Source organism: Maniola hyperantus, chromosome 13, assembly GCF_902806685.2.
Source record: "Maniola hyperantus chromosome 13, iAphHyp1.2, whole genome shotgun sequence".
NCBI classification, from domain to species: domain Eukaryota; kingdom Metazoa; phylum Arthropoda; class Insecta; order Lepidoptera; family Nymphalidae; genus Maniola; species Maniola hyperantus.
The window spans coordinates 7312266-7323781 of record NC_048548.1 but is presented as its reverse complement, the minus strand read 5'-3'; the positions used below and the strand labels follow the sequence as shown (position 1 = coordinate 7323781).

The following is an 11516-nucleotide window of genomic DNA, read 5'->3' as shown; positions in this document are numbered from 1 at the left end:
CGTTATGGCCAAATTACTCTTTTCCACACGTAGATAGAGTAATAAAGGTAGATGCAGGAACGTTTGCTTTCTCATTCGCAGTAAAAAGAGAGCACAGATATAGTTACTAATGTGATAAACAGAGACGCAGCTAACCTATTTTTTGTCCCTTATCGTGTAACTGGTTTTTTTTTTCAAGAATACATACAAGAAGTTGCAAAACAAACTGAGAATTCGTGGCGTAATTGTATTTCTCATGAGTTATTTACTTGTTTTCACATAAAAAAACGTTTAATACAAATATTCTTGATCGGTTAATACAAATATTTGACTACTAAACAATGGTAATAATTGTCGTGTTATTATCGTTACGTCGTGCTATCGCTATCCCATACGCGGTTGGACAGTACTTAAATCTACCTATTATTCTATCTACGTTTCCACACCACCATGACGCTGAGTGCCACGGTTTTTATTGTGGTATCCCCAGTAGACGATAATCACCTCGTTTTAGGGTTCCGTACTCGAAGGATGCAGACGGGACTTTTATTACAAAGCCTCCGCGGTCAGCAGGCTGTATTTCGTAGGTAGAGTTAAATTTGACAGAATGTGTTCTATTGCAGTTATGAAAAATAAAAATTTCAAAATGGCCGTCATGAAAAAAGAAGTTATTTCTTGTATGATGGTACGGAACCCTTCGTGTGCGAGTCGGACTCGCTGCATGCCTGAGTTCTGCATAATGTTCTCAAAGGCGCACGCCAGCGTGGTAGACTACGGCTATTACCTTATCACTCAGATAGGAGACCTGTGCTCAGTAGGGTGCAGACTGCCGGTGATGGGTTAAGAAATAAAAGAAAATATCCTCAATAATATTTTTATTTAACAAAAGAATAGCTTACAGAAACCCTCTTTAAAAGATCCAAAATCACTTATGTGATATTTATTAATTAATAATATAGACAACTAAAATACTAATTTATGTGATAATAACAATACAAATAATGGAGTTACAGGAAGAATAAATAAGTAATAATATAATAATATTATCTCTATGTATTAAAGTAGACTACATCATACATGTATGATAAAACGCCTTTATTCACGTATTTCGTCGACGTTTCGAACCCATCCGTGGTCCTTTTTCACAGGGATTCAGTCTGGACAGAGTCGATGTTTATCCATAGAGAATTCGCTCGTTTGGTCTAAATCCACCTTAACGCCACCCCACGCCATGTGACGCATGTGGTGTCAAGTATGTATGTTTTACAAATTTTACACAATGTAAAAAATCAGTCAATATTTTAATTATTTATATATTTCATGCCCGTTCTAAATACTTATAATAAATAAATTTGTATTCATTATTATATATATATATATATATATATAAAGTAATAGTATTTTTTCTCTGAATCTTTCTATTTCTCTCATCACTTCTGGCTATCAAAGAGTTATTAAATCAGAAGATAAGTATAATTAGATGGACCACTTCACAGGTATTAAAATATGAAAAACACATACAACTAAGCTTCACATGAGAATTTCTCGCTTATTGAATGAATGAATGATTTATTTATTCAATTGTGTAAAGTTTTGACATTTAACAACTCCAATCACTATGAATAGCTATCAGGCTTACACAGACCCCTACCTATAGACGCCTAATAAACACCCCCGATCGCCAAGCTTAGGCAGTTGTTTAGCATAAAAGTCGGCCCACACCCGTTCGGTACCCTCATTCCGCGCATTGTCTTGATTACGTGACTTTTGAGTACACCAATCACAACAATGCATTTTCCCGTCCCCCGCTAACATTTACGATTTTGTTTTCATGCAAAACCTTGTATCCTCTTTTTCTTCTTCTTCGCTCTAGGCTGGTTTCCGCACTTAAACGTTTCCGTCTGTTGTGCGTAAAACCTTGTATATGCGTACACTTGAGGTTGAATTTTCTGTGCAGGCTTAGCACGAAAAGTTTTGATATTAAAAATATCCCACCCACAAATAATTCTTTAAAACAAAAAAAAACGTAAGTTAATAATGTTATTAACTTTTAAAATTTGAACCTTATAGCAAACTGATAAGGTGCAATTTATTATACAACTTAATGGCCATGGGGCAGTTATCCTTATAAGTAGGAGTTTGTCGTTAAACCACATAAAACGCAATTTTATATAATAATTAATTATACATTTATCGCAATGCGCTAACCACAGCATCCGTGGTAGGTCGCGACTCTTGCGCGAGAATTGCTAAATGTCAACAAAAAGTTAGAATATGGCCCCGATGTAGGCTATTCGCGTCTCCGTTCCCGCGAGGTAGATCGGTTGGAGCGACTGCGGCGCGCCTCGCGCTCGCGGTCACGGTCGCGGCCGCGCGACTTCTCTCGCGACTCATCGCGCTTACTCCTGCTGCGAGATCGGCTGCGTCTGCAAAACACGTTGGTTGTTAGTAAGAACAACAAATTCCTACATGATTCCTCTTCCATCTATCTCCATCAATCAAGTAAAAATCAAACTAAAGGAAAGCGTGTTTAGTTTTTTTTAGCAGCAATATAAAAATGCAAACAAACTACAGTACCAGGCAATGCACGTGTACAAACGGTGCAATGACTCTGTCCGCCTAATATCGCATCACAACACTAATATCAGTACCCATATTATAAATGCGAAAGTGTTTATTGGTGTCCTTCAATCACGTCGCAATGGAGCAACGGATCGACGTTATTTTTGCATGGGTATAGGTAAAGACATAGAGAGTGACATAGGCTACTTTTTACCCCAGGAAATCAAAGAATTCACACGGGATTTTTCAAGACCTAAATCCACGCGTACGAAGTCGCGGACATCAGCTAGTTATACCTAATAGCAGACCGGACTTTTGCAGGTTATGAAACCCGAGAAATATACCTTCGGGCGGTACGTCGCTTCGATGGCTCTCGCGTAATTCTATCTCATATGAGAGTCGACTCTTTCTAAAGGTACAATATTTCTTGCCGGGCAGGGTACTGTATATATCTCGGGTCACATGACCAAATGCGCCCAGCTTGATGATAGATGAGGGTCCGGTTACCTGCGCTCGGTGCGTTCCCTGTCTCGCTCGGTGCGTTCGGTCCGCTCCTTGTCCCGCTCACTGCGCTCCCTGTCCCGCTGCTCGGTGCGCTCCTTATCCCGGTCGGCGCGCTCCTTGTCCCGCTCGGTGCGCTCCTTGTCCCGCTGCTCGGTGCGCTCCTTGTCCCGCTCGCCGCGCTCCTTGTTGCGGTCGTTGCGGTCACGGTCGCGCTCGCGCGCGGTCTCGCGGTGGCGGCGCGCACGACGGTCGAGCTCGCGGCCACCCACATAGTGGCGCCGCCCGCCGCCCCGCTCGCGCTCGTGTACTCCACGCTCCTCGCGACGCTTGTCCACTGTTTTCTTTAATAAAAATACCACAAAATTGCTTTGTGATACCAAGACTAGGATACGATAACATAAATGATTAAGATGATTGGTGAGGCGCCCACTGCCCGGATATGAATATTACATAATATTATGGTACTGGAAAAGCTCGGATAACGGTAAATCCTGGAATTTGGTAGTAAAACCTAGATTTAATGGTAAAAAGGCCGCACTGGTCTGTGATGATCGTTAATTTTGGACTTTTACCAACACTCACTCAGTAAATCCCAGGTTTTACTTCAGACACAATAATAATGTAAGTTTGAATTCGGCGTTTAGTGAATTCTTATTCACCGTTTTTTGAATGGGCTACACCAGAAGACTCGATCTATCGTCCCTTCATTTAGCCTCACCTACTCGACTTCGTTTCGCCACCAAAAAAATGTAACTGGCTGGCATGTCCCCTCTTATCACCGCTTGGCACCATAGGCTCGCTTCATTCAAGACCTTCGTGAGTTTTTGGCCTCACGTTTTACAAAAACACTGTCTACCGCTCGGCATCATAGGCTCGCTTCATTCAAGACCTTCGCGAGTTTTTGGCCTTACGTATTACAAAAACACTGTCTAAGTACAAGTTCTCATTAAAAAACAATATGTTTTACCTTAAGGTCCGCTAATTTCTCGCGGATGGTGATAAAGCCAAGATGTAGTTTTCCTCCAAAGTGGTCAGCCAGTCGGCGGTCGTTGTCGTGGATGCCCAGGTAGGCCGAGCACACCTCGCACACGCGTAGCTTCTGTTGCTGGTACGACGACGCCGGCATCGAGTTGCGGTACTCTTGCTCTGCCACGGCTTTCTTTTTACGTAACTCGTCTATCTATTGAATTGAACAAGTACAAGGTTTAAATACTTTGATAAGGGCCATCAATTCATACTAATACTAGCTGATGCCCGCGACTTTGTACGCATGAATTTAGGTTTTTAAATATCCCGTGGAAACTCTTTGATTTCCCGGGATAAAATGTAGCCATGTCACTCTCCAAGTCTTTAACTATACCCAATACCCATGCAAAAAAGCACGTCGATCCGTTCCTCCGTTGCGACGTGATTGAAGGACAAATCAACAAACCAACAAACAAACACACTTTCACATACATTTATAATATGGGTATTATAAATGCGAAAGTGTGTCTGTCTGTCTGTCTGTCTGCTAGCTTTTCACTGCCCAACAGCTTAACCGATTTTGATCAAATTTGGTACAGACATACCTTACAGTCCGGGGAAGAATATACTACTTTTCAGTACTTTTTATCTCGGGAAATCAAAGAGTTCCCACGGGATTCTTAAAGGCCCATCCGTTTAACCGATTTATATGAAATTTGGTACAGAGGTAGCTTGCATCCCGGAAATTGACATAGGCAACTTTTTATCATGGAAAATCAAAGAGTTCCAGGGACGGGATTTTTAAAAACCTATCCACGCGCACGAAGTCGCGGACATCCCCTTATTTAAAATATTTCAGTGTTTGCGCCTGCACCTCCACAAAGTATCAATTCAGCCTACATACATACAATTTCACATGCTTCTCTTTCTATATCTAAACTAAAACTAAACTCTTATCTTTCTCTTTCTTTTTTATATCCGTTAAAGGGGCGCGCTGCCGTAGGTATATTTCTCGGCTTCCGTGGGCCGTGACCAAGTGAACCTGGCCAGATATTAATATCTTATATTCTTTATATCAAACAGCTAATATTAGACATGTGTTGAAATGCTATTTTGTATGAACTTTAACGCCATATTATGCCCGATATGTAGGCTCCGGAAACAGCTTTACAAATTATTTGTTAGTGCCATGCGCTTACTGCATGAACGTAGTCTTCACCTAGGGAAACTCATAGTGCATCCAGAGATGAGAAACAATGAGGTAAATAATAAGCGGCTGTTTTACCTAATGACAATCAGTAGTGGAGATGGTGGCGACCATAATAGATCGACAACGGTCAACGCTATACAGGTTCTGCGAGTACCCTGCATCAAGCCCGAGAAGATGCCCAATATGATGTTTTGAAAACTTTCATACCTCTCCCATGAGTTTGACACTGTCTTCAACCATTCCTTCCTCGCCCAGTGCTTCAGCTCGCGCCAGCTTCTGACCGATCTGCTCGGCGAGCTCGTGCACTGCGTTGGCCTTCTCCGTCACCTCTGCCGACAGCTCCTCCTGCGTCTCCGCCAGGCGCTGCTTGGCCGCAGTGGTGCGCCGATCGCAGTCCGCAATGAATGTCTCTAAATGTTCTGTGGCCTTTACATAACATAGATAAATGTATTAGATACTGACAAACATTTTTTTTTAATTCTTTACACAGAAAGATGTTTAAGAAATAGAAAGACTTTTACAGGACCTTTCGTCGAGTGGATCTAGCACTGGTTCAGAATGCCTTCTAATACAGGCAATATGTCAAAACAACATTTTTACTTGGACTTAGAATGTTGCAAGTGTGCCCAACATATACAGTTGTGGTCATATAATTAAGAACGCTTATTTAAAGATTATTATTTTTGAAATAAACTTAATGCATGTATTAAATTTTATATCTTGTGGTATCACAAAATGTTTCCATATTATTGGTGCATTGATTTATGGACATTATTAATTAATCAATAAAAAGATAAACTTATTACATTAGATCTGAATCTAACACTACTAATGACTGGCTGGTCACATAATTAAGAATGCTTATCAGTTTATTTTTTATTTAAATTTTATTAGAAAATACTCTGTGGCTAATTCTTTTTCGTTTAATTTCTGGCGCCATTTAGTGCTGTGCAAGTCTTAAATTTGATTACATTACAAAAATAATAGGTAAAAATAAAACTTTGTGACAAATCTACAAGGGAAGTCATAATAAAACTTGGTGAGAAGAATTAGTCGTATAAAAAGATAGCTGATCATTTGCGATGCTGGAAAACAAGGTTTTCAATGCTGTTAGCCATTTTAACACGTATCAAACGATTTCAAATATTCCACACGTACCTACACCGAGAAAGACATCTCGTCGCGATGATAGGAATATGGTTCGTTTGGCAAAACAAAATCTTTCAAGGGGTCTAACGAGTATAAAAAAGAATAATTTGGTGAAAACAACCCTTCAGCGATCTCGGCATGCACTATTCGAAGACGTTTGGTAGAAAAGAAGTTATACATAAAAATAGGCAGGAAGTTATCCATGTTGGAACTGTGTCACAAGCAAGTCCATCTCGCATTTGCAAAGAGGCATAGTCAGACAGTGGAAAAATGTACTTTTTTCAGATGAAACAAAAACAAACGCAGTGTGTTCGGATGGAAAACGATACGTAGCACCTCCGAATAAAGCATTTAACTCTAAGTACACCAAAGTGACATTAAATCATGGCGGAGGAAACGTGAAAATTTGAGGGTGTTTTTCTGGTCATTGAGTTGGACCCGTTAGCCTGATAAAAGGAAACGTGGATCAATTCTAATACAAAATCATAGTGGAAGAACCAATGCTATCGTATGGTGAAGACGTGCTTTCAGTTATTTGGCCATTCCAGGCAGCACCACAATGATCTGAAGCAAACTTACTGCACGCAAAGTTAAGGAATTCCTAATAACATAGTCAGTTTCATCTTAGACTGACCAGCTATAACAATCCAGATCTAAATACAATTTAAAATCTTTGGTGTGAAGGCAAGAAAAGTGTATAAAAATGACAGTGTGTAAATTTTAGAGCTTTACGATGTTTCTTTAGAAGATGAAACACAGTTTCTCTAGTAAAATATAAAAAATTGATTAGAGTTAAAGCCTTGCCGCTGTAAGGCAGTAATTAAAAACCGTAGAAATGCCACTTACCACTAATTTTACTTTAAAATTGTCGTTTTTTCACATTCATGTAATTTATTTAATCTAAGTTTTATCTCTAATAATCCTCGACCCATTTTAATATTCGTTCTTAATTATTTGTCCAGCTACATTGGTATTCGAATTCGTTACTATTAGATAGGAATGAAATTTATAAAAAAAAAATTTTGCTATTTCATATCTCTATTTCTTATTCAGTTTACTGAGCTATGTAGCTATGTGAAAACATAATTAATTACTTCTAAGAAGAAACATACAGCTACACATAACATGATATTGATTAAAAAAACTGGAACTACAAATCGTTCTTAATTATATGACCACAACTGTATGTTTAAGAAAATAATAATAAATTCTTTATTAGAGTATTATCTTACAAGCTTTGTGATTTTCCCAGGTTCTCCTTCATTAGTTCACTGTGGTTGATATGACTTGAATATCCAAAATAACCTTTTATTCTACATACAACCATAAATATCAATTTAAAACTGTTAAAAATAATTAAATTATAAATTAAGTACACATTTATCTCCAAGTGAAGTGTGCAGTTTAAAAAGTTCTTGAAATCCACAATTATTTCAAAATATGTACTATCAAAAGTATTTTGAAATAATTATGGATGTATGCTCCTCAAGCATAAATTCGTCCAATGGTTCCTTTTCCTACGATACTTTATTATTATTTAAGTATGATTAAATAAAAATACTTATACTCACATCAATGTCATAGAAATAGTCTTTGGTTTTCGAAGCTAATTCAAAGTCCGCACGAAGCGCCAGATCATGTATTTTAGGACACTCACCTAAATCCATTCGCTGCAATCAAAATTACATTTGCATGAAAAGCATGTGTCTAAACAAACACTGTATGAGAATGAACCAGTAAGTTTTTACTATTGCCAGACTTTTGATTTATTTTAATTTTGAGTCATTGGCACCAAGATATTATTTTCTTTAAAACTTTCAAAAATTATTTTCAATTAGTTTCAATGCAAATTGCTTGGTTTTAATTCACATCAATTTCTAAATCTATCAGACCTTAATCCATGAAATTAAATAATTGTATCAGCTAGTTTATGGATACATATTGAAAATTATATTTAAGATTCTTCTACAACAAATAACTTAAATTGTTCTATTCTGAACAGTTCAAAATTTCCACACAGAGTTTTACTATGTGAAAATAAAGGAAAAAATAAAGTCTTTTACATCTAAAAATTATAACTTTTTGTATGAAGTATTGATTATTATAAAAAAAATATTAATACAAACATTTCATTGCTACTACTCACATTAGGGTTATTCAAATTTATTTGTCTATATTATATAACATTATTTAGGAATGATGACTGATATTTGACTAAGATCAAAATGTATAAAAATTATAATAAAAAATCGACTAATGTGAACAGTCGCTTTACAAAATGCATGTACAAAAGTACAAAAATATTTAAGTGTCAAAATCCCCAACATAACTATAAAAAAATTGTTCCAATAAAATACATACAAAATCACCAACACTGCCTCATCCTGTATCACCAGCCAATTTACACATACTGCCATGTTTTAATAATACTTACAAATTACTGGCAACACCCTCTCGTTAAACCTAACCAGTCCTTAAAACAATTTCACTTAGGTACCACAAAATATCTATTGTCTTAAAACACTTGAGAAAAACATTAGATGTGTGCTTATTTTAACAAGTAATCCTATCACAATGTAAAAGTATAACCCGAATGACAGGAAAACTTGGAAACAAGTTACTCTATAGTATTAAGTAACTGTGACAGGGTGATAGTTCAAAAAGAATTCATAAATTATTAGCACTATTTTATTGTGAGCTTCTTCTCAGACCAAAGCTACATAGTTTGGAGCCCTCTTAGCTTTTTTATATGTGAAGAAAATCATTATCACCATTTACTAGAATATAAAAATATGTAAAATGTATAATTTTTTATATTTGCTCTATGTGAGCAAATAATTATGGCGAGTTATTTATCAATGCACTATACTTATTCATAATTTTATTGAGTATTTGAAAGTGTATAAAAGTAATATCTCAATAGTTTGATTTGTAACATCACAACATGTTCAAACACTTCTAACATTTCAGCATTCAAGTGTTTTAAACAATTATTTATTTTTGTCAATGCAAATACAGTTTTACATAATTATTATGAAATTCACAAAACTGTGTTTGACCTTATTTATACTTTAGTTTAAAAGAATATCCAAAATAAATTATCCAAATGCTTACTATTATAAAATGTCTATTATGAACTGCAATGTCTGTTTCAAATAAGTATATGAATTATTATTATTGACAGTAAATAATTTGTTGCTGTAGTTTTGATAATACAGAAAAAAGTGTTAATATAATGTGAAAAGCTAAAGCTAACTTGTGAGTAAAGATTTAAGTTATAGTTAAAAATATTCCATAAAAAGGTTTTCTTTAATGTGAGTATATTATGCATCTCTTTATATAAATGGTTCAAACATTTGTTTTATAAATCTTCATTATGTTTATTTCATAAATCATGAATTATTAATTATTTACAACTGAAACTGCGCAAGAACGTAATTTTTGTTCAGAAAAGATATCTTTATTGATTACTTACTAATCTGAGGCCCTCATACACATGAAATATTAGTCCTTAAGACCATTTGGAATATATAAACTTTGCAGAAATGATCCAACCATCCAATACAGAAATTGTGTTTAAAAATTTATTTTTTAATGTCAAATAATATGTTGTTCATCCTGTATTTTTAATAACCATTTATAAAATAATAAGATCAAACATAAGTAATATAAAAAAGAATCCACTTTCACCTATTTTGATGTGTGTTACACAACTGATTCACATGCAGTTTCATTTCGTCTGTATTCTAGCCACGTAAACAGCATAGTACGTACCAAACGAAGTTACAATCGGCAATTTGTTCTCCCCACCTTAAGGTTTTTTGTATAGTTTTTACATGTACTCACCACAGCAGCATTAGAAACCGACGGACAAATTAATATTTTTTAAGCCTGAGACTTTGTTAAATTAATTCCTGCATAGCAGTAAGAGTACAATCAGCTAACTATAAATGTTTTATACGTACATCTTGGTACTTACAGAACAGCCTAACTCATACAATCTATCCCTCATCTGTTATATTGTGATGAACAATAAAGACTAGGGTTGGGCATTTTCTGAAAAGTATATTTCACCACAGTTAATGCCACTTCAAAGTAATGTTGTCTTAGGACTATAGATCATAAGAAATATAATAATGATAGAATGAAAATTTATCGCATATATCAGGATTTAGTTCGAAACAAAAATTACATAATATGAAGATAAACAGATTACTCCAGGTACATCCTGATACATACGATATACATATTAACCCAAAGAAGAATCTCTGAGATATAAAAAAATTATAATGCTGAAGAAAGACTAAAAATTCCAATATGCAAAATGGAATCAATTTGAAATAAGAATAAAAGTAATCTCAGAAATTCAGAAAACCCATTTAAAAACCATAAATACAGCCAAATACTTACGGTGGATGATAAAATTTCATGCGGACAGCATTGCAGCAAAAATGATTTGCAAACTGTGTCATCATAGAACTTAACACCGTGTTTATCGGTTTCCCCTGAAATTAATTATAAGCGTTATCAAAACTTATCAAAACCAATAGGTAAATTAAGAAGAAAAATACAAATAACTACCATTACGGGCAGTGCCCATCAATTGATCCAACATCGCCCTCATTTGCTCGTGTGCAGACATGGTGATATAATTTATTTCACAAGATCTGTTTCAGTTTTTAGAACACACTATTTAATGTGATAACTGGGAAGCATAATATAAGTAATTGCTTCAAGTTGAAACGTCGACAAATCATTAGAAATTCAAGATTCAAGGGGGTAAGTAGCAGGACACGGCAATCAAATGATCAAACTTTTCAAGAAAATGGCGACCAAACCATAGGTTATAGACGTGAGCAGCGACCAGAAAAAAAAGGACGGAGCGCTGACATACCCTAGACTAGACTAGATCAAAGAGTATATAATCACTGACTAGATCTGTGGACATAGTGCTGAGCTTGTGCTGAGAACTCTGTGGCGAGCGGCCGGCATATATTCGTGCCTATATGTTCTTGGTCTGTAAATATTACTCTCATACGCTACATACCATGACATACTCTTTGCGTAGATAGAGTAATAAAGGTAGATGCAGGAACGTTTGCTTTCTCATTAACACTAAAATGAGAGCACAGATAAAGTTACTAAT

General features: G+C 35.9%; 1 protein-coding gene across 3 annotated transcripts; it reads right to left on the bottom strand.

Moving 5' to 3' along the window:
- Positions 1-839: 839 nt before the first annotated feature.
- LOC117987940 (putative RNA-binding protein Luc7-like 1) lies at positions 840-11210 on the bottom strand. Of its 3 annotated transcripts, none has more exons than XM_069502793.1 (8): positions 10952-10998; positions 10781-10875; positions 10336-10426; positions 7942-8040; positions 5429-5647; positions 4013-4225; positions 3049-3386; positions 840-2405 (listed from the first exon to the last, which is right to left on the bottom strand). In XM_069502793.1, exons 4-8 carry the CDS (start codon positions 8035-8037, stop codon positions 2270-2272), a joined length of 1002 nt encoding a protein of 333 aa, XP_069358894.1. In that variant the 5' UTR covers positions 8038-8040; positions 10336-10426; positions 10781-10875; positions 10952-10998; the 3' UTR covers positions 840-2269. The 3 variants fall into 3 exon arrangements, with proteins under 3 accessions (XP_069358894.1, XP_034830905.1, XP_034830904.1); XM_034975014.2 differs by having other exon boundaries at positions 10350-10426; XM_034975013.2 differs by lacking the exon at positions 10336-10426 and having other exon boundaries at positions 10952-11210.
- Between the last annotated feature and the right edge of the window lie 306 nt (positions 11211-11516).

What these genes read in the sequence shown, in the direction of transcription:
- LOC117987940 (XM_034975013.2), bottom strand. Translation starts at nt 11,012, where the DNA reads ATGTCTGCACACGAGCAAATGAGGGCGATGTTGGATCAATTGATGGGC. An exon ending in AGAAATTAGCGGACCTTAAG is followed by an intron (nt 3,387 to 4,012) that starts GTAAAACATATT and finishes TTTTTATTAAAG; the next exon opens with AAAACAGTGGACAAGCGTCG. An exon ending in AGGGAACGCACCGAGCGCAG is followed by an intron (nt 2,406 to 3,048) that starts GTAACCGGACCC and finishes CGTGTTTTGCAG; the next exon opens with ACGCAGCCGATCTCGCAGCA.